The sequence below is a fragment of the Pipistrellus hanaki genome, assembly GCF_964339955.1.
Source record: "Pipistrellus hanaki genome assembly, chromosome: 16".
Classification (NCBI taxonomy): Eukaryota; Metazoa; Chordata; class Mammalia; order Chiroptera; family Vespertilionidae; genus Pipistrellus; species Pipistrellus hanaki.
The window spans coordinates 31,230,208-31,253,349 of NC_140518.1; the positions used below are offsets into that span (position 1 = coordinate 31,230,208).

Genomic DNA, 23,142 nt, shown 5'->3' on the forward strand with positions numbered 1-23,142 from the left:
ATTCAGAAACATTAATGTGATTGCATGTACACCATTGTCCTTTAGCCCTAAGGAGTTTAACGTGTGATAATCAAAAGGACTCACATTTACTGGAGAGACCTAAGAAGAAATATGAGCAAGATAATCTGTAGAAGCTGGAGCCTCTCTATTACTCCAAGGCCTATAGCTGTTAGAAACAAAGAATGAAGGATAGCATCCTGTTATTTGGCTTTGGGCAGTGGTTTCTCCGAGTAAGTCTAAAGTAGGGGTGTCGAACTCAATCAGAGAAGGGGCCAAAATCTAAAATCCAGCCTAAATCGCGGGCCGAATGGTTTACGGAACAGTCATAAACTGACAATGTCATAAACTGACAGCGGAGTGCAGTGATGACAGCGTGGTGCGGGCCACATTGCAAGGCCTGGCGGGCTGGATTTGGCCCGCGGGCATTGTGTTTGATACATGTGGTCTAAAGAAACTGCCCGATTTCAGGAGTGCTTACAGGTGAACACACAAGTCAAAGAGCAATGCTTTTTAAAAAATCCACTCTAGATTTATCACAAAGAAAATCTGACTTGAGCACATCACAACCTCACCATTCTTGTTCATCGTCACTGTGCACATTTACTCTTCAGTTAACTTGGTTAAAGGTGGTTCCAATAAGGCCAAAGTTGAGAGCTTTTCCCCTCCACCCTTCAGTTCCAAGCCAATTACTGCTGCATTGACTTCAAACAAGCACAGCCACACAAATTTATCACCACTGCTAATGAAAACACAAATGCATCTTTACACCCTGACAGAGGATCATTAACCTTTCCTTGATATTTGAAGGCTATATAACACCTAGAAAATTCAATAGTTGTAAACTTATTTGATCACCCTTTAAAATATATATTCCACACTCTGGCAGGGTAGTACAGTTGGTTAGACTGGTGGGCTGTGAGGTCCAAAAGATTGGCAACCACTGGTTTAAGGAAACCTTTGAGCCTCGTCCTGATATGCTAAGGTTGTTGTCCTATCTCCAGTCAGGGCACATGCCCGAGTTGGGAGCATGATCCCAGTTGGGGGAATGCAGAAGGCAGCTGGTCAATGATTCTCTCTCATCATTGATGTTTCTATCTCTCTCCTCCTTTCCTCTCTGAAATCAATAAAAATATGTATATTTTAAAAAGAGTAGCTTATTGATTTTTTTAGAGAGAGAGGAAGGGAGGAGAGAGAAATATCAATGTGAGAGGGTAACATCAATCGATTGATTGCCTGCTTCCTTCATGCCCTCTACTGGGGATCAAGCCCTGATAGGGAATTCTCCTAGTGCTGTGGTTGGCAAACTGCGGCTCCTGAGCCACATGCTTTGGCCCCTTGAGTGTGGCTCTGCCACAAAATACCATGGCCTGGGCGAGTCTAGTTTGAAGAAGTGTCATTAGAAGAAGTTTAAGTTTAAAAAATTCAGCTCTCAAAAGAAATTTTAATAGTTGTACTGTTGATATTTGACTCTGATGACTAATGAGTTTGCCGACCACTGTCCTAGTGCATGGGATGATGCCCAACCAACTGAGCCATACTAGCCAGGGCCCCAAGAGGATTTTCAAAAGTGAAAATTGACAAGCTGTTTCTAAGACTTATCTGGAAAATAAAATAAGAATAACTAGCACATAAAAAAAATGATGTAGGCCTTGACATACAAGATATCAAAATAACCACTAAATCTATGTTAAGTAAAACAGAATGGTATTAGTATATGGACAGAAAATATATTAACAAAACTTAATAGTATAGACGAAGACCCCAAATATCTATTAGAGTTTTATTTTATCGACTTTTTACAGAGAAGAAGGGAAAGGGATAGAGAGTTAGAAACATCAATGAGAGAGAAACATCGATCAGATGCCTCCTGAACACCTCCCACTGGGGATGTGCCCACAACCAAGATACATGCCCTTGACCACAATGGAACCAGGGACCCTTCAGTTCACAGGCCAACGCTCTATCCACTAAGCTAAACCAGTCAGGGCTAATATACAATATTTGTAACATTTCAAATCAGTGAAGTGAGAATGGACTAAATAAATTGTATTAAATAACTGATTATGCATTTTGAAAAAAGATAGATTTCTACTTCACACTATAAATAAGAGGTCAGATGTTTTAAAGAGTGAAATATTTTAAAAGTATAGATACATTAGGAAAAAATGTGAAAGAAAACTTTTATAATCCTTGGAGTGGGTGGGAAGGGTTTTTTAAAGCAAGATACAAAATTCTGAAATCACAAATGTTAACACATTTTACTGCATAAAAATTAAAACCCTTTATAGTTAAAAGATGCAAAGTTAAAAGAATGCAATAAGCTTGTAAAAATGATTTTTTCCCACATATTCAGAAAATGCAAAATACATTAAAAAACCAAAAAAAAAAAACCAAATACCAATAGAAAAATGGTTATTAAGTACAAAATGCAAATCATAGCAAAAAAATGAAAAAGACCAATAAAAATATAAAAGGATGCTAAACTTCTATAGTAACATGGAATTTGTGAATAGAGAAGTATTTAAGAGTAGGGATCTTGGAGTCAGACTGTGTTTGTGTTTCCATCCTGACTATAATTTTAGACAAGTTACTCAACATCTCTGTGTCTCTCATCTCTAATGGAGAATAATATCTAACTCATAAGGTTGTTAAGAAGAGAGAATGAGATAATAAAACAATGCCTGGCACACAGTAAAAAATAACTGCTATTTAATCTCATCATTAATATTACCAGGGTTGGTGAAGATACAGGGAAAGATATACTCTTACAACTGGTAACAGCAAATTGGCAAAGCCTTTTCAGAAGGCAATTTGGCAGTATGTATCAAATATATAACCTATACATACCATTAGCCCCACTGCTAGAAATTTAGCTAAAGAAATGTTCCTATCTATATATATAAAAGCCTAAGCAACCGGCTGACTGAACGACTGTTCAATTGTCTGACCAGTAGTTATGACTCACACTGACCACCAGGGACAGATGCTCATTGCAGAATGGAAACCACAGACATGAAAACATGGAACAGACTGATGAATTTCAGAAGGAAAGGGGGAGGGGAGGGAAGGAAGAGATTAATCAAAGATCTTATATGCATACAAGAGGCCTGGTGCATGGATTTGTGCACAGGTGGGGTCCCTTGGCCTGACCTGTGCCCTCTCGAAATCCAGGACCCCTCGGGGGATGTTGGAGAGCCAGTTTTGGCTTGATCTTTGCAGGCCAGGCAGAGGGACCCCACTGGTGCATGAATCTGTGCACTGGGCCTCTAGTATGAATATAAAAATATATGTATCAGAACTTCAAGTGCAGACCAACCATAAGAGCTCTAAATTGGGAGACAGGAAATGCTGGTTCTAGTTTAGTTCTACCAACAACAATAAATCATGTAACCCTTGTGCAAATAACAACCATCAAAATATTAACTTGACTATTTTAATATTTTTTAGTTTTTTACTCTGTAAAATGTGATGGCATCTTGTCCAATATGCCTCAGAGGAATACTTTTAAAATGTGGTCTCTGGACCATCATCATTAGCAGCATCTTTTCCAGCTTTACCCCAGACCTAGAGAATCAGAAACTCTAGGAGTGTGAGGCAGGGATTTATGTTTTCATAAGTCAACTAGGTGATTCAGATGCAAGTTTAAATTCGAAGATGAGCACATGTGAAATCACTTGGACAAATATAGAGCAAAACTGAATCCACTTGGATAACTATAGAGCACTAGTACCATTACAAATTTAACAAAAATAAAACTGTTCTCATCTTTCAATTTCATTAACAGATATATTTTTGGATAATCATCTCAATATATTCCTCTTTTGCTGAGTTTGAGGTCAAACTTCAAGACAGGAAGTTAAACTCATATTTAAAATAAGAAAATAAACATTTTAGGTCAAGGACAAAAAGCTCAAGCTAACCTCGTTAAAAAAAATCAAGCAATGTTTTAATCACTTAAGTTTCAACACTTTTTAAAAAAAATATATTTTTATTGATTTCAGAGAGAAAGATAGAAATATCAATGGTGAGAGAGAATCATTGATCAGCTGCCTCCTACAGCATGTGCCCTTGACAGGAATCGAACCCAGGACCTTTCAGTCCTCAGGCTGCCACTCTATCCACTGAGTCAAACCGGCTAGGGCAAGTCTCAACACTTTTGAACAGGTTTTTCATAATGGGAACACTTTCAATGTTAGGTTTTGCCAGCATTTTACCTAATAATTCTTGATCCTTCCCTGAACTTTTTAGGACACAAAAATAGCTACCTATCTTTTGATCAGCTATTTGTTTAGCATATAACAACACTACAAAAGTCTTGGCCTCTTGTTTAATGATCACTTCTAAGGAATTGTTGTTGGCTCTCTAAAAATAACATAGGCTTCTATATTTTTCAAAAATTCAGAATTCTGTTTTTATTAAAAAGTATGTATAGACTCTTAAAGGAAATGAAACTTTTCACGATCATTTGAGGGTGTGATTCAAGACTTTTGAGTCTGATTAGATGCTCTGGGTTGCTCACATTTTTTTTTTCTAGTAGAACTAACACTCATGATAGTAACTATACTTTGTTTTTGAAGTGAATCCAATCACTTAATATCTTCAATAATACATAAAAAATTACACATATTTGGTGAGTTTTATACAATGGCAAGGAGACATCTTAATCTAATAATGATAAAGTAATTCCCAATAAGATACAGTAAAACCTCAATTATTCTCTATTTTCAACTATACGGTACCTAACAGTTAAAAGTCAAGGAACTAGAAAGAGCTTGTGAAATCACCAAAGTAAGTATTCAAAGGCTATATTCTAAAGGTCATGAGCTTTCTCCATAGCAGAGTCTTTAGGATCTCATTCTGACCTTTTTACTCTGACACAATTCTCATGGGATTTGTTACATGGCTTCTAAACCCACAGCAAATCTGAGTAGCAAACGAGAGAAGGAAAAAAATCTCTTATGAGGGGTCCTCAGAAATGAAAAGAGAACCACTGGGCTAATAGTATTCATGGGTCCAAGTACCCCTTTCCCCACATATACACTTAAAACTTTTTGAGTCAGTCTTCTCTAAGAACTCTAAATCTTAATTTTTTAGTTGCTCCCACTAGTCTTTGCTATTTATATATCTGGTACCACAAAGAAATGCTCACACCAGTTGAATTACCCAAAGAAATCTGGACGTAATTTGATTACACTAGGAAGCAAGATTAAAAACTCCTCCTACCTCCTGCCCCTGCTAAAAGCTTATAAGCTCTGATTTTTAAATTTTGATTAATCTTTTTTCTTTTTCTTTCTTACTTCCCACGGGGTGAATACAGGTGAAAGGCAGCTAACAGCATGTCCAGGCAATGCAGTCGGTAAGGCTTCCAGGGCACACAACAAGGTGGAGGTGAGTGGAGCCTGGATGTGTTAGTGGCAAAAGGGCACCAGCTGACAGACCTTTGTTCAGCAATCTTGGTACTTGAGTTCTGGCTAAGAAAGAATCCACAGCCAAGACTCAAACACAAACAGAAGTTTACTCAGAAAGTCACAGAGGTAGAAGTGAGCTGTGGAAGAAACGTGCCAGCTGGTCTGCGTGGGCTCAGGAACAAGTCACAGAGGCAAAGAAGGGCCCTGAGAGCTTGGAGAAAGCAACGGTGTGCGCCGGGAGGGGAGACAAGAAGACACCGGCATGCTCTGCTTAAAAATCAGCTCCTACATTCGGCCAGACATTGAACTAACGCACCCTTAGCCTGGCAGGGCTAGACAAACTGATTTCTAAGATCTTGTATGGCCCACCCCTGCTCTAGAGAGAGTGTGGCCTGTTTGATCTTCATTAAAACTAGTTGCACATACATAACAACATTTGCCTTTTAACCATTTTTAAGTGTATAGTTCAGCAGCATTTAATAATTCGCATTGTTATGCAATCATCCCCAAAACTTTTTCTTCTTCCTCAAATGAAACTTTGTACCTATTTAACACAAACCTTCCTCCATTCCTCCTCCCGAAGCCCTGGCAACTAGACTATTCCAGGTACCTCATACATGTGGAATCATACGGCATTTTCCCTTTGTTATGGCTTTTTTTCCCCTTCACTTGGAATCATGTCTTTAAAGTTTATCCATGCTATAGCATTTGCCAGAATTTCCTTCCTTTTAAAGGCTAAGTAAGAGATACTTGTATTATAATCATATTTTGTTTATCCGTTCATCCATTGATGGACATGTGAGTTGCTCCCACTACCTTTTTCATTTTTGAAATATTATTGATACTATTGAGATTGGTTGTTCAGTTTCAGATTATTTACTCCCTTTCTTCTTTGTTATTCCATACATATCCTTTTTTTTTTTTTTTAAAGGAAAACACAAGTAAACAATTGATTTAATTCTGTGGAGTTTACAGTATAGAGCAGTAAAAGAACTGTGTTGTTGTTTTTGGTGGGGGCTATTTTTTAGGAGCTCCACCATGAATCTACACAAAGGGGAAAAGCTGAAACTCAAATGAGTTTAATTTGATTTGGTAGAAGGACAAACCATTAATTAAAATAATAAAATAAATGTAAGATTATTTACAAATCACTTTACATGCCATTGTTGGGACCTTTAATAAGAAATAATGGAAAGTTTCTGTTGTTGGACATTCAATTAAGAAGTCCCTCAAGGGTGACCTGGAGGAAGACACAATCCTTACTTAAGTTCAGGAGTCGGGACCCCTCAGTAGGTGACTTTCCTGCAGTCACTCCAGAGTGAGTGCAAATACACTGCTAAGACCAAACGCCTGCATCTAAAGTAACACTAGCCCACTCCACTGGTCTGAGGATGCGACTTGAATAGATGGAGTTCCTTTGCTTTGCGCTTTATAACTGCGAGGTGAGATTCAGCTTCAGCCCATAGTTCTCAAAAATGGCTAAACCACACATTTAAAGGAAGGAAGGAAAACTCGAGAGACTTCAAAAACAGTCACAAAGATGCGCCTGAATCTTGCACTTTAGTGAATGAAGCTTTGCATGCAGGCTTGGGTGGTGAGCACGTACTACTACAGGGGAAGACAAAAAAACAACAGCAGCCAAACTACTGAAATCCCGTTTTTGAAATAATTCCAGACTACAACCAGCGGGAGTGAAGAATAAACTGCCCTTCTTTGTGTGAACGACTTGCAACAGAAACCTATGGTCACACGAAAACTTATTTGAAACAAAACCAAAACAACAAACACGGGCGCTTGATCACTAGCCGGACCCGCAAGAGAGCCCTCGCATTTCCGGCTGGCTGTTGAGAAGATATCCACCGCCCTTCACCTTCAGTCTCCTGAGTGCCATATGGCTCGGCTGTCAATCGGTCACCAAACAACTTCCCTGAGAAGACCCCACTTGCAGATACCCTCAAACTTTACCAGAAATTATCGCAAAGGATTCATCTGTCCGTTCACCCACCCCCACTCCTGGGCGCTTTCTGTCTCCAAGAATTACCCCGTTCCTCCACCCCACTATCTTCCCTGGAAGCCCCGGGACCGCCAGGAACGCAGGGTGCAATTTCGCCCTCGCTTGCATGCTTGCTTGCTCCCCAGGATGTTGGGGGAAGCGACTGTTAAAACGCAAACTTTCCCAGCGTTAGCAGAGGGCAGGAGGGCGCGCGGCGTACTCACAGCTGGTTGATGGCGTTTTGCGAGATGACCGCGTTGGCAGAGAAGTAGGGGATCATGTCGGGGCCACTGAGGCTGCAGGTGCAGGCGGGAGGCGCCTTCCTTTCGCGAGTCAACGTGCTCAGGGTCATGAGGCCGGCTCAAGGCTTTCAGGTCCGCATCCTGGCCTCGGTCCGGCTCGGGCACGAGGCGATCGCGTTGGGATCTGCCCGGCCGGAGGCGCGGACAGCGCGGGCTCCCGGCGGCCGAACTGGGACCGCCGGGTCGCGCGGAGCAGCCACCGCAGCCCCGGGGCTCGGCAGTGGAATCCTGGCGGCTGGGCGCAGCCAGCAGCCCGCCCCAACCCGCGTCCGGGGCGGGGCGCCGGCTGGGCCGACCCTCCACGCCCGCCGGGTCCATCCCGCCGCTGCGCCCCGCCCCTGAGTTCGTGGCACTCCCCGGATCCCGCTGCGCGAGCCGGGCTTGGGCGGACAAGGGTCGTCCCCCCAAAAGGCCGCGACTTGGGTGAAGTAGTGAAGCGAGTCGGGGGTGGGCAAGAAAGGCTCTCACATTTCTTGGGAATGTTTCAACAGAAAGTTCCTTTTAACAGGCTCTACACATGGAATCTCAAACAAACCCCATTTTTCAGATGACTTTAAAATTTTAAAAGGCTGTTCGTTAACAAATGTAACAATTTATCAACGGCTTCCTATGTGCTAAAGGCTGGGGAAATCCAGAGATTAGCTGGATTTTTAAAATTAAATTTAATATTTTTATTGTCTAAAATTTTACAATGTCTCCTTTTCCCGCAATTGACTCCTTTCTCATCCCTTCCCAGGCCGGGCAAGCCCCCACCGTCCCAGTGTCTGTGTCCATTGGCTATGCTAATATGCATGCATATAAGTCCTTTGGTTGGTCTCTAACACCCTAGCTGGATTTTTTTTTTTAAAGCAAAACAGTTAAAATTATGATGGAAAAAAATTATTGCCACAGTCTGCTAACCTTTGTAAATAGATTTACAAAACGCTTTCCTAACCATCCTCCAAACCAAAGATTCACAATCCTAGCTGCACTCGAGAATCACCTGTGGAGATTTAAGAACGCCCAATAATCACTTCACCCAAGACCAATCAAGTCGTAATAATCTCTTGAGGTTGGAATCTAGATGTCAGCATTTTTCAAAGCTCCCCAGGTGATTCCAATGTGCAGCCATGCTTGGGAAATATACTAGTATTGTGCCAAACAATCTCGAAAGGAAGACAAGCTAGAGATTATATCCTCTTACTCACAGATGTGTAAAAATTCAAAGTCAAGCCAGTTGACCTTGTTTGATGTCACTTTGATAGGAACTCCAGTTTTATGACTCCTGATCTAGGGCCTTTCCCACCAATCTGTGAGGCCTTCATGAGTTTAAGCCTGTAAGCCTTTATCGTGTTCCTAACAACTCACTGAGCTGTGCCTTTCACCCGACTACGGACCAGCTCTTTGTAAAATGAGAATCTTCTGTCTCCTCCATGTAATGCAGTGGCTTACAAAAGAGGCTGGCCCCATGGAGGCACTCAATAAAAGTTAGCTTCCTTATTTCTTCTCCTTTTAATCTCATCAGGACAAATATTTTTAGGCACCAATATGTTTAGCTTTTCTGATACTTGATTAAAATGTATATCATTAAAGCTGCCTTAGTGATTCCAGAGCCAAAAATTAATGATAATAAAAAACAAAACAATTTCACTATCCAATTATAAGAGAAAAGAGACTAAAATTAGGGGAGAAAAAGTCACCATAAGACTCAACATATGCTAAAATCAAGAAGAAATGTTATTTTTAAATATAAACTTACAGATCTCTTTTCCTATTGGGAAGTCTGGCAATTTTCAATATGCTAGTAATGAAATAATCCAAACTATAAATTCAGTGTCTAAAACCAGATTTATTCTTCTGTTAGTTGATCCTTCCATAAAACTTGTTACCAAGGCACTGATGGACTAGAAATATGGCAAACTCACATTGAAAATAGATACTGGAAATAGATATCTAAGGTTCCTACAGATCCAGTCATAGGAAGGAACCAATTGGTGAGTGAAGAGTTAGTGAAAGGTCTAGATCTTGGAGTCCAGTGCATCATTATCTTCATCCATCTCTAGGAAGGAAAATGTTTGAAAAATTTGTTCTGGCTGTGTCAGCAGGCACTCAAATGCAGGGTAAGGAAAAAAAAAAAAATCTGCTGATACACCCCAAAATAAATTGCTTTAAATATCTGGCAAAGTTGCCAGTTTTAAAGACTTCTTCCAGGCTGTAATTTATTATAACTTCCTGCAGTGATTAAAAAAAATGGGCAGCAGGCTGTTTACCAGTAAACAGCACTGTTAAGGTGATGAGTCCAGTTCCTTTCATGACACAGCAGAGATGAGATTTTATTGAAGTCAACATTAAATGATGTCTTTTAGGAAAGAGGATGACATGGTAATCATCTGAATCTGTCTTATAAAGAAGTCAGTAGGCCCGCATGGTCAGTGTTGCTCAGTGGTTGAGCATTGACACCCTATTGACTCCTGGTCAGGGCACAATGGAATCGAACCATAGATCTCTCATGGATGCTCCTCCCGTTATTTCTCTCTCTGCAAAATTGATAAAAACATATTAAAAAGAAAGTCAGCAGGAAATGTATCATACTTACTCAATTCACACTTAAAAAACGGTAGAGATAAAGATTTCATAAATATGTATACTTGCCTTTTATAAATAGATTCCTATAGTGACATCCCAGAAGTGCATAGTCCTTTGTTTTCTCTCAAAAGACCCCTGTCAGTGCCTGCTCAGCTAAAGAGACTATTTTAACACCCTCATCCAGGCTTTTTCAAAAGCTTTTCAAGTTAAATTCTTGCTTTGAACTGTAATATAAGAAATTGGGAAAGTGCTAGAATATGCCTCTCAGTTTTTAAAGAAAATAATTAAATCATCTTTGCAAACTGAGATACCTTTAAGGAAACAGCTTTTTCTACTATTGCCTGTTTTAAAAAGTTGAAAAAATTTCCTTTATTTTCACACTCTTTACAATGTCAAAATGTCAATCAATTTAGTTTCAACTCAATTTGATTCTTTACTCTCCACTGTCAGGAAACAAGGCTCTAGGGAGCAAGCTCTCTGTACCCAAGCATCTAGGACTTCAAAAATGATTCCAAATCAGATTGAGCAGCATGAAATACACAAAGCTAGTTTTCTACTCCCCAGAAGTCAGAAGGAGCTTTCTCTAAAAAAATTTGCACAAAGTTTCCTGAAGAAAATTGCTGCATTTCTTTACAATGTTGCTAGATTTGAAACTAATTTTGTCATATCATTTGCTGACCAATTCAAGGCTCAGACATATGAATATTCTAAAGTGTTAATTTGGCACTTGACAGCATTAGCTATGACCAAGTAGATTTTTATAGAATTACATTTAAACCATTAAAAATATTTTTAAATATTTTAAAAATTGATTTTTGAGAGAGAGAGAGAGAGAGAGAGAGAGAGAGAAAGAGAGAGAGAGAGAGAGAGAGAGAGAGAGAGAGAGAGAGAGAGAGAGACATTGATGAGAAAACGAAATATTCATTGGCTGCCTCTTACACTACCCTCTCCGCCCACCGGGGATTGAGCCCACACTGGAATGGAGCCAGCAACCCTTCCATGCATGGGAGGACACCCATGTAAGCCTTGGCTATCTGGTGCATCAAAGGGTTGTGGTTTCAATTCCCAGTCACAGCACATACCCAGGTTGGCGGTTTGATCCCTAGTTGGGGTGTGTTCAAGAGGCAACCGATGTATATTTCTCTCATATCAATTTTTCTCTCTCTCCCTTCCTTCCTCTCTCTCTAAAAATCTTTAAAACAAAACAAGCAAGCAAGCAAACAAAAAATATCCTTGGGTTAGGCTTAAAAAATGCACATACCTAGTTATAAGAAAAAATTATTATACCAATTATTAGATCTATTTTTTAAAACTATATCTTTTTATTGATTTCAGAGAGTAAAGGAGAGGGAGAGAGAGATAGAAACAACAATGAGAGAATCATTGATTTTCTGCCTCCTGCACACCCCACACTGGGGATCGAGCCCGCAACCCAGGCATGTGCCCTGATGGGGAATTGAACCTTGAACTTCTGGTTCATAGGTCGATGCTCAACCACTGAGCCATGCTGACTGGGCTTTTTTTTTTTTTAAATTTTAATCCTCACCTGATGAGTGAGGATATGTTTTTTAGAGAGAGTAGAGAAGGGAGGGAGCCTCGGAGAGAGAAGAGAGAGAGAGAGAGAGAGAGAGAGAGAGAGAGAGAGAGAGAGAGAGAGAGAGAGAGAGAAGCCTCCGAGCCTCCGAGAGAGAGAGAGAGAGAGAGAGAGAGAGAGAGAGAGAGAGAGCGCGCGAGAGAGAGAGTGAGAGAGAGAGATTGATGTGAAAGTTGAGACATTGATTGGTTGCCTCCTGCTTACACCCTGACCAGGGCCAGAGATAGAACCTGCAACCGAGGAGTAGGTGTCCTTGACCAGAAGTAGCACCCACAACCCTTCAGACTACAGACCAACACTCTAACCACAGAGCCAAACCCGCCAGGACGATTTATTTGTATTTTTTTTCTAAGGGTGTGGCTAGAGAAATAAATAGTAAATTAATCCCCTGAGTGTCAAAAGGGAAAAAAAATACTTTAAAGAATTACAAAACAAAAAGCCTGTTACCTGGAGTAGCAAAACATTCTATCTCCTGTTAGTCTGTAAAACACTAGGATAAAACTCTCAAGATAACACCCCTAATTTTTAAACTTGTCCAGACAGCACTAAGAGGTATCTCACTACGCTTAGTCAAAGGCACTCTTCATACAATACAATAAACCAAACTCTGTAAACAAAGGCTCTTAGAAGCAATCATGTTTTGCAATCTCCATGTGGCTAATCGTTTTATTTAAAAGAATACCTGACAATAGTTTTAAACACTGGATGGAACAATGTCACTGAGCCCTTCCACTCCCTTCCATGGAACTTTCCACCATAAGAGCAATGGGGAATACTAAAAAGATTGCATATCAACCCCATGAGAAGCGTCTCTAAGGCATTCATCCATCCCACATGGTCTTAACCACCATATGCTCCAGTAGGAAGAGATGCTGAAATGCTGCTTTCTTCAGGTTACAAAAGCCGTATGCTCTATTGTTTAGTAAAAATAATAGGCATTTATAGATCACTTTTCACATCCAACACACCTTATAAAACATTTAACCATTTAATCCCCACTCTAAACTTTTTTAAACCAATTTTTTTTTAAAGTATAAGTAACATAACAACACATGGGAAATGATTACTCCCCATCCCTCCCGCCCCCCCCCGCCCCCTCCCCAGTATTCAGAAAGGTAAAATAAAAGTCACTCTTCTTTCCATCATCCTACTCACAGGGATAATTGTTAATATTTCCAGAAATTTTCTTTTCATATGCATACATTAATATAATAGCTGCCCTTTAAGAAATACACATGAGCCCCAGTACACCCCATCTTTTATATACTTCATTAAGAGTTTACATTAATTCTCACAACCTTATGATTCTATTATTATCTTTATAAAGCTCAGAGAGGTTAAGTAACTTGATTAAGGTTATACAGCACTATTTTAAACCCAGCCCGTAATTCTGGCTCCACAACCTGTTTTCTTATACTGTCTCTATGATGATGGAGGTTCATTACAGAACAGGGTAAGTCTGGAAAGGTCTACTGCCAAAAGGAAGAACTCCTGGAAATCTTAAAAATGCCACCTCACTACACCTGTTTGTTTCCCCTCTATTTCATCTAGCTATGTCTAGCAGACCCTGGCAATAACAGGGACCTAACACAATATTAAATACTGCAGTAAGACGATGTTTTGGCTGTTGCTAGCAGACACCTCAGAACTCTGCATTTCAAACTAATATCCACTACAAATACTTTTTAAAGCACTTATATCTATAGACTAGAGGCCCAGTGCATGGATTTGTGGGGTCCCTTGGCCTGGCCTGTGCCCTCTCGCAATCTGGGACCCCTGGGGGGATGTCAGACCGCCGGTTTTGGCCGGATCCCAATAGTAGTGCACAAAGCACAGGCGGCCAGGGGAGAACTCTAGCCCGGTGGGGCTCTGCCTGCTCCCACTCATCCCAGCCCACTGCTCTGCTCAGTAGCGCTGCTGGGGGCAGGAGAGGGTCCTGCCACCACAGCTGCGCTCGCCAGCCATGAGCTGGGCAGAATCTGGTGCCCATTGATCAGCTTAGTGGCACTCCCGCTGTGGGAGCGCACTGACCACCAGGGGGCAGCTCCTGTGTTGAGTGTCTGCCCCCTGGTGGTCAGTGCATGTCATAGTGACCAGTCAACCAGTCATTCGGTCTCTTAGGCTTTTATATAGATTTTTTTTTTGTTTTCCTAGACTTTTGTTTTTTACATAGCATCTTACTTCATGAAGGAGGCATGTAAATACTTGGCAAGTCATAAGCACTAAATATACTCTGGTTGGTTGATACTTTATATCACACCCCACTATATTTTTTCTTTGGGCTTTAGGTAAATATTTCCTGAAGGAATCAACACATTAATTAATGATGGAAGTTCTCTCCCCCTGCAAGCTCACCCCACACCTGGAATAGGGAGAAACCCCTAAGATTCTTTTTCATGGCCTCAGATTTCTCCTGCTGCCTCTTGCTTTTTGGGTAGATGTCTCCTTCATACAGAGAATCCAGTAAAGGGCCTGGAACACAACCCTGTAGGCAAGGGCTTTATTTTTATTTTCAAGCTTGCCCTAGACTTTCAGGAGCCAAAAGTTCAAATCACAGCAGGATTGATTCAGCTCTTTCACAAGCAATTTAGTACCATGTAGTTTGTTTAGACTGGTCAAGTTTCCAGGCTCTGGCTGAGCAGCATCATTATCTCTCCAAGTTTTCATGTATCAGCTTCCCTGGCCATATTTCACTTTCCATGTCTTTATTCTCTGAAATCAGGCGAACATGGAAAATTACATACTTAAAACAATTATGCACTTTTTCTACAACCATGTAAAATAGCTTCAAGGAATTTAAGTATAATACAGGAAGTGGTTTTTTTTTCTCTGTCTCTCTCTGAGTTAGGCAAAACCAAGAAGTAAGCAAAAGTTATACTCCTCAATCCTTGGTAGAAAGGTTGCACTCTGTATCATTCTTTTAGTTAGTACATCAAAATTACTGAGAAAAGATAAGGTGCTGTCAGATTCTATTCAATCCACCTCAGTTGGAAGGCTGACTGAACAAAGGATCTTAAGTGAAGTGAAAAGCACTTTGCCAGGGGAAAAGACAACTAAGTAGTAAATATTTCTTTTAATTTTCAATTGTGGAATATTTCAAACATATAGCAAAGAATAGACAGGATAACAAACAGCCAAATAATTCAATAGATGCAAAATTATGTACTAATGTTTTACTCTTCAGAATTTAATAAAAAATTACAACTGAAAGCCCTGGCCAGATAGCTCAGTTAGTTAGAGTGTTGTCCTGATATGCCAAGGTTGTGAATTCAATCCCTGGTCAGGGCACATACAAGAATCAACCAATGAATGCATAAATAATTGGAACAAATGGATATTTCTCTCTCTCTCTTTCTTTCTTCCTCTCCCTAAAATCAATAAAGACACACACATTAGAGTTGAAGTCCACTGTGAACTTCTCTATGAGCCCTTTCCCACCCTCTGTACATATAATTATTCTCCTGAATTTGACAATTATCTTTCCATTCATATTTTTTATATTATATATGGTATATTTTTATTTAATGTTAAATTTATTAAAAATGTTAAAATTATAGCTTGTAAAGCATTGAACTTTTTTTTATTTCTTAAGATTGCTAAATGAGATATATGAAAAAAGATTAAATAAAACATTTTTTCCTGCTTAAAAACTAGCCCAGGGATGGATAAATGAGTAGATATCTGATAAAGCCAATACAGTAAGCAAAATGTTAACTGTAAACCCAAGAGGGATGTGTACTGTACAATCCTTAACTTACCTGCATGTTTACTTCTTTTATAATAAAACTTTGGGGGTTAAAACCCAAAGCAAAAACCTCTAGTTCATATTTTGTCTAAAAATCTCAGTAGGGATATCAATTGGTTTCAGAAATTTAAGGGCCTAGTATGCTTACAGAAGATAATAATTAGGCTTGATAGTCTAATTACTGTTTAAGCTCTTGCTTTATGATGTCTAACAGATAAAAAGAGAAAAGATCAGTTCCTCTAAGATTTATTCTTACATAGTTACTTCCTCTAAAGCAATTATTTCAGCTTTGACTTTTCCATCCTTTTCTAGAGAGTTCATAAAATGGTTTGTTTATAATTCCCCTTCTCACCATGATTTAAGCCCAAAACTGGAAAACTATTTATGGTTGATAAGCATTCCTAATAAAATGAGTACATTAAATAATTAGAAAAGAAATACATTAAAATTTTTAAAAGGCCGAAACTGGTTTGGCTCAGTGGATAGAGCGTTCGATTCCAGTCAAGGGCATGTACCTTAGTTGCGGGCACATCCCCAGTAGGAGGTGTGCAAGAGGCAGATGATTCTCTCTCATCGACGTTTCTAACTCTCTATCCCTCTCTCTTCCTCTCTGTAAAAAATCAATAAAATATATTAAAAAAAATTTTTTTTAAATACTTTTCTATTCCCTCTCACAAAACTCCTGAATTCCATTATCTTAGAAAAATGTTCTGCTACAAGCTGACATGAGAAGAACTAAAAGGACATTCACTATTGATAAAGTACCACTGTGATATAATAGTATGCAATAGTACTTTGCCTACAAATTTGAGGTATTTTCAGATGTATATATTATTTATGCCTCACAATACACATTTAGTTTTTTTTAAGAGTGAGTCTCAAAGAATGAATGTACTTTAAAAATAAAAAAATAATTTCAATTATAGTTTACACACAATACCATGCTAGTTTCAAGTGTACAACACAGTGATTAGACATCCACATAACCTACAAAGTGATCAGCTCAACAAGACCAATACCTATTTGACACCATACAGTTATTATAATACTAGAGGCCTGGTGCATGAAATTCATGCACTGAGCAAGGGGGGGAGTGTCCCCCTAAACCCGGCCTGTTCTCTCTCATGGGGAGCAGGCCTAAGTTGGCAGGCAGACATCCCTCTCGCAGTCCGGGACTCCTCACTCCTAACCATTCAGCTTGCTGCTCCTTAGCACTGCGGGGGAGATGGTAGAGGCTCCCGCAACCACCACTGCACTTGCCAGCCATGAGCTCGGCTTCTGGCTGAGCAGCGCTCCCCCTGTGGGAGCACACTGACCACCAGGGGTCAGCTACTGTGTTGAGGGTCTGCCCCTGGTGGTTAGTGCACTTCATAGCAACCAGTCGTTCTAGTCATTCCACTGTAATGGTCGCTTAGGTTTTTATTATATATATTATTGACTTTATTCCCTATGCTATACTTTATATCCCCATGGCTGTTTTTATATCTGGCAATTTGTACATCTTAATTCCCCGGCCTTTAAAATGTTTAAAAGATTGGTTTTAGAGAGAGAAGAAGAAAGGAAAGAGAGAGAAACATCCATCGGTTGCCTCCCATACACTTCCCAACCGGGGATCAAACCTGCAGCATGGGTATGTGCCCTTGCTAGGAATTAAACCCACGGCCCTTCAGTGCATGGACATTACTCCAACCAAGTGAGCCACACCAACTGGAGCTGCCACTATGGAAAACAGTATGGAGGTTCTAAAAATATTAAAAATAGAACTACCATATGATTCCACTTCTAGTATTTATCCAAACAAATCCAAAATTCTAATGCAAAAAGACATATTCTCTCCTATGTTCTTTGCAGCATTATTATTTTAAAAAAATATATTTTATCAATTTTTTACAGAGAGTTAGAAACATCAATGAGAGAGAAAAATCAACCAGCTGCCTCTTGCCCGCAACCAAGGTACATGCCCTCAACCGGAATCGAATCCAGAACCCTTCAGTCCGCAGGCCGACGCTCTATTCACTGAGCCAAACCGGTTTCGGCTCTTTGCAGCATTATTTACAAGAGCCAAGATTCAGAAGCAACCTAAGTATCCATCCACAGATGAGTGGGTAAATTTATACAATGAAATAATACCCATAAAAAGGATGGAATCGCCAAGACCGGTTTGGCTCAGTGAATAGAGCGTCAGCCTGCGGACTGAAAGGTCCCGGGTTTGATTCCGGTCAAGGGTATGTACATTGGTTGCAGGCACATCCCTGGTGGGGGGTGTGCAGGAGGCAGCTGGTCGATGATTCTCCCTCATTGATGTTTCTAGCTCTCTATCCCTCTCCCTTCCTCTCTGTAAAAAATCAATAAATTAAAAAAAAAAAAAAAAAAGGATGGAATCTTACCATTTGCAACAACATGGATGGACCTAGAGGGTATTAAGCTAAGTGAAATAAGTCAGACAAAAAAGAGAATGAATGCACTTTTAAAGGTCATGCAATCAATACAAACACAGGTCTTCTAATTCTAGTACCAGTGTTCTTTCTACATAACTAAGAACAATGGTCCAGAAATCTTTTTTTTGTTTTAGTGACATTTTATGACTCCACATCCTACCCCCCCCCGCCCCCCAAAAAAAGTAGAAAATTTCCCTCTATACTATAAAGTAAAAGAGAAGCAATGATGGTTTCCTGGGAGAAATTAGCCTTTAAGAAGTGGACAGGGGAAGAATTGCTAGTAAAACCAACTGGGCGGCTATGGGTAGAGCGTATAAGAAGAACCAGCAAAGAATGATGATAAGAAAGCCAAAGGAGGTGAGAACTGCAGAAAGGAATGGTCATTAGTATCATTTAAGATGGTGACCAAAAATATTCACTGGCAATTTTAATAAGAGCAACAGTTTGAGTGGTGGAGGTAACAAAAGTCAGATATCATAGGTTGAAGAGTGAATGGAAATCAACAAAGGACTTAAAAAAGTCACTTGGTATTCTGTAGAATTCACACTCCAACCTACCTAAGACAATCAACATTTAACTCAGTTGCATATTAAAAGTGATTTCATTAATTTCACATTCCAGCTCTTAAAAAGGATAGATAAGCAAAGCAAAGCAAAACAAACAAACAAACAAACAAGCAAAAAACCAAATTGGCATGCCCAGCATATGTTAGCTTATTTAAAAAGGAATTTAAAGTTAATGTCGACTGCTTTTTGTTAAATGAAGAACTAGGCTGTAGTGGTTTTGAAAGTTTCTGAAATATGTACTGTAAAGATTTGTTTGTTTATTATGGACATAAAATTACAACCCTAATTTGAGAAGAATTTAGTTTATATGGATAAAAAGGAGTAATAGTAAAAATACTAATAATAGTTACTGCTTGTTGAGTGCCTATTACTATATTATAGGCACTTAACCTTCATATTTCACATTCTTATGAAAAATTATAAAATATTGTTTATATTACAGAGTTGAGGGAATGGATATAAAGAAGCTAAAGATCCTTCCCCAATGCCTAAAAATAGATGAAAATCATGGTTCTTTATTCATTCCTTCTATGGAAAGTTACTGAGTACCTTCTATGTGCAAGAATTCAAGGATATAATAATAATAGAGATTGTCCCTGCCCTCTCTCAGTTGTAACTGGCAAGCATAGATGTCAAATACTGTGTAACAGTAGTGTTGGATGTACTGTAAAAGGGAAGCTGAGAGTTCTGTTAGAAGATGAGGTGAGAGTTTATACACGGAACACTAAGGATTGTTGTAAGCAAAGGTGGCTCATAACCAATGATGTGTTTTAAACAGCTTCTAAATTTCCTCAACTTTTGTTTGGTGTTTCAGCAGAACAGCTGTTTTAGGGCTGGGTTACGTCATTGATAACAGGTTCTTTCTTCTCTTGCCAAATGGCTGCTTAGCTTGGGGAAATTCCCAGTGAATAATTAACAGCAGAATAGTCTGCTAGTTGTGTTTATTAATACATTATATCTACTTCAGGAATCGTAGTGAGTCAGAGAAGCAAGTATGTGAGTTTTTGTTAATAAATATTCATTGAATGGACAAAACAAGGTGATCAGTGCCTTTAAACAGGATTTTCTAAATGGCACCCAGTGGCTGTGACTTTAGGTTGAATCAGATTTGACCTATTGACCCAGAAATGGGAAACTGCTTTTCTAACATTAGATTTGTACTAAACAAAAACTTTATTGGTAACTAAAGCCTGCCAATTTCTCTCCTTGTTTTTCCTCAGTAAATTATCTTAATTCTATATGATATAAAGGGTGTCAGTCATAGCAGAGAGAGAAATCAGGCTGAGTTTGTAAAATAAAATGGGAAAGAATTTAGACAAATACTAATGAAAGTACCATCATTTTATGTCTTTACATATTTGGTGCTCCCTATAAACTACTTTATTTGCTTTTTTAACAATCCTATGGATAGATGGGCAGATGTCCTCATTTTACAAATGAAGAAACTGAAGTTTAGCATAGTAAGAGGTGAGACAAAACTAAAATCAGGTCTTCTTGCTCTTAGTTCATTGGTCTTTCCTTCTATTACACTGCTGGTTGTCCACACTTCTCTTCCTGACCCCTTTGAATATATAAAAAGAAAATCAACACTAACTAGCTAGGAAAGCTAAAACAGAACTGAATTTTTATCCATAGAAATATATTATAATAAAGATAGAAAAAACAACAACAATATAGTCCAATTCCCTGCCATTACGCAGGTATAAATGAAAACATTTATATGCTTATAATTTATATACATTTCCTGCTTAATCATAATTTGAAGAATAGATGCTGCTCTGGGATAAATTTTCACTTTTACCTGGGAAATCTTATTTTTCAGAAATTTTGATCTCTAAGCAACTTGTGAAAATACAAAAAAAAACAACACATTTTGAACTTTCTTTTCTGAAGAATATATTCTACAAATAATACTAATATTCAACATATTAGTTCTATTAAATGCTCTGTAATTTCATTTTGTAAAAATTCCCCATTAGATAGATGGCTTACTCATCATCTTTTGAGATAATTAAATATGAAGGTTGAAGTGATATGGAATTTGATGATGGTGGTTATTGAGAGTTCTTTTGGGTTATAATGGGAAATCTTTTGGTAGTATCTATTTTCTTTAAAATATATTTAAAACATCCTTGGCTGGTGTGGCTCAGTTGGTTGAGCATCATCCTGTGTACTGAAGGATTGTCAGTTGGATTCCTGGTCAGACATATGCAGGTTTGATTCCTGGTAGGGGGCCTGCAGAAAGCAGCTGATTGATGTTTCTCTCTCCCTTTCTCTCTCTCTAAAAGTCAATTTTAAAAATCTTTAAAATATATTTTAAACATAAACACACACAAGTGAAACAAATAGGCCCTGTGCATGAATTCATGCATGGGTGGGGTCCGGCCAGCTTGGCCAGATGGAAAGGATATGGGCAGTTGGCCGGCCTGCCTGCTGGTTGAACTCCTGGCTGAGGGGACAATTTGCAAATTAGCCTTTTATTGTATTTTATAGGATATACACTGAGTGGCCAGATTATTATGTGTTCAGATTATTATATATATATCCTATATAATAAAGAGGTAATATACAAATTGACCATCACTCCAACACATAAGATGGTCGTCCCCATGTGGTCAAAGATGGCCACCACAAGAAGGCCAGCAGGGGAGGGCAGTTAAGGGGTACCAAGCCTGCAGGGGAGGGAACTTGGGAGGGACCAGGCCTGCAGGGGAGGATAGTTGGAAGGGACAAGGACTGCAGGGAAGGGCAGTTAGGGGTGACCAGGCCAGCAGAGGAGGGCAGTTGGGGGTGACCAGGCTAGCAGAAGAGGGCAGTTGGGGCAACCAGGCCAGCAGGGGAGGAAAGTTGGGGGGAACCAGGCCTGCAAGGAGGGTAGTTGGGGGCAACCAGGCCTACAGGGGAGGACAGGGGAAACCTGGCCAGCAGGGGAGGGAAATTAGGGATGACCAGGCCAGCAGAGGAGGGCAGATAGGGATGACCAGGTTGGCAGGGGAGGGCAGTTAGGGGTGATAATGCTAGCAGGGGAGGGAAGTTAGGGGCAATCAGGCTGGAAGGGGAGCAGTTAAGCGTCGATCAGGCTGGCAGGCAGAAGCAGTTAGGGCAGGCAGGCAGGCAGGCAAGCGGTTGGGAGCCAGCAGTCCTGGATTGTGAGAGGGATGTCCAAATGCCCTTGAGGGGTCCCAGATTAGGGAGGGTCCAGCTGGGCTGAGGGGCACCCCCCTTCCCATGCACAAATTTTGTGCACCGGGCCTCTAATACACACACATACACACAGATGCACACACACTGAGTGACCAGATTATTATGATCTGTGAATTTATAATAATCTGGCCACTCAGTGTATATCCTATATAATAAAAGGCTAATATGCAAATTGACCCATCAACCAGGAGTTTGACCAGCAGGCAGGCCGGCAAACCTCCCATGTCCCCTCCCCCTGGCCAGGCTAGCAGGACCCCACCCATGCACAAAGTCATGCATCGGGCCTCCTCTAATATATATATCCTGAGTGGCCAGATTATTATGAGTTCAGAGATCATAATCTGGCCACTCAGTGTATATATACATGAGTGTGTGTGTGTGTGTGTGTCCCTATGCACAAAACTTGTGCAAGGGGCTCAGCCCTCACAGCCCCACCTGCCCTAGTGGGCCCGAGCAGCCAGAAGGTCATCCAGATGGTTGTTCTGCTGTTGTTCAGTCTAATTAGAATATTAGCTTTTTATTATATAGGATATGTATACACATAATTTTTCTTACCCTGAAATATATGCTTGTGTGTGTATACCCTGTATACAAACACACATGCATGTACATGTATATATGTTTCAGGGTAAAAAAAAAAAAGTCTAGTTTATACTGTTTAAACTCACAAGCATAAGAATATGAGAAAAAACAATAACCTCTTTGTCTTCCACAAGCTGTGTGTAAGGTGCTAAGCTGAGGATGGAGTATGGGTATATGCTAAGGGCTGAATTGACTTCAATTTACCTTCCAAGCCTTCCTCTGGAAATTGAAAACCCTCACAGACTCAAAAGTTCCAAAATAGTTCATCAGACAGATTCTGCCAGTACAACTATTCTCTAAATAGGAAGACAGATTCTTGATGCTTTCTATCCCACCATCTTCTCAGAATCTTCTGCCAGCAGTGATAGATATTTGTTACTTTATTAATCTTTAGGATTTTATAACATGTGAAAACAACTTTTCCAAAACTTCGTTTGGCAAATTCAAGAATTGAAGGGAAATGTATTTTACTTTTTGTTTGTTTATACCATGAACAACAACATCTGGAGGAAAACATAAAATTATGTTTTAAAACCTAGCTTTAAAAGATATACCTAATTTCATCAGGGCTGCAATAATTAAATTTACTTTTCAAATCAGATCTAAGAATGCCTTTTATGCTACTAGAAGCCAAACATGCCAGAAAAATATAAGAATCTGTAAACACATTCTTCAGAAACAAAGAGTACTTCAGTGAAATGAAAATTCTTATTCCTGTCAAGTGGCTAGGAAAAGAGCTTTTGTA

General features: G+C 39.6%; 1 protein-coding gene across 5 annotated transcripts in view; it reads right to left on the reverse strand.

Annotated features, from left to right (window-relative positions):
* Window positions 1-23,142, reverse strand: part of SSH2 (slingshot protein phosphatase 2) — a 209,607-nt gene that overhangs the window by 96,371 nt on the left and 90,094 nt on the right. Inside the window, exon 1 of one of the 5 annotated variants that reach the window (XM_084862832.1) lies at window positions 7,626-8,068. The exons of 3 other annotated variants lie outside the window; for them this stretch is intronic. In XM_084862832.1, coding sequence (XP_084718958.1) covers window positions 7,626-7,753 — 128 coding nt within the window. In that variant the 5' untranslated portion in view covers window positions 7,754-8,068. Of the gene's footprint in view, window positions 1-7,625; window positions 8,069-23,142 lie in introns of those variants that run through there. One more of the 5 variants, XM_084862831.1, reaches the window with a different exon arrangement.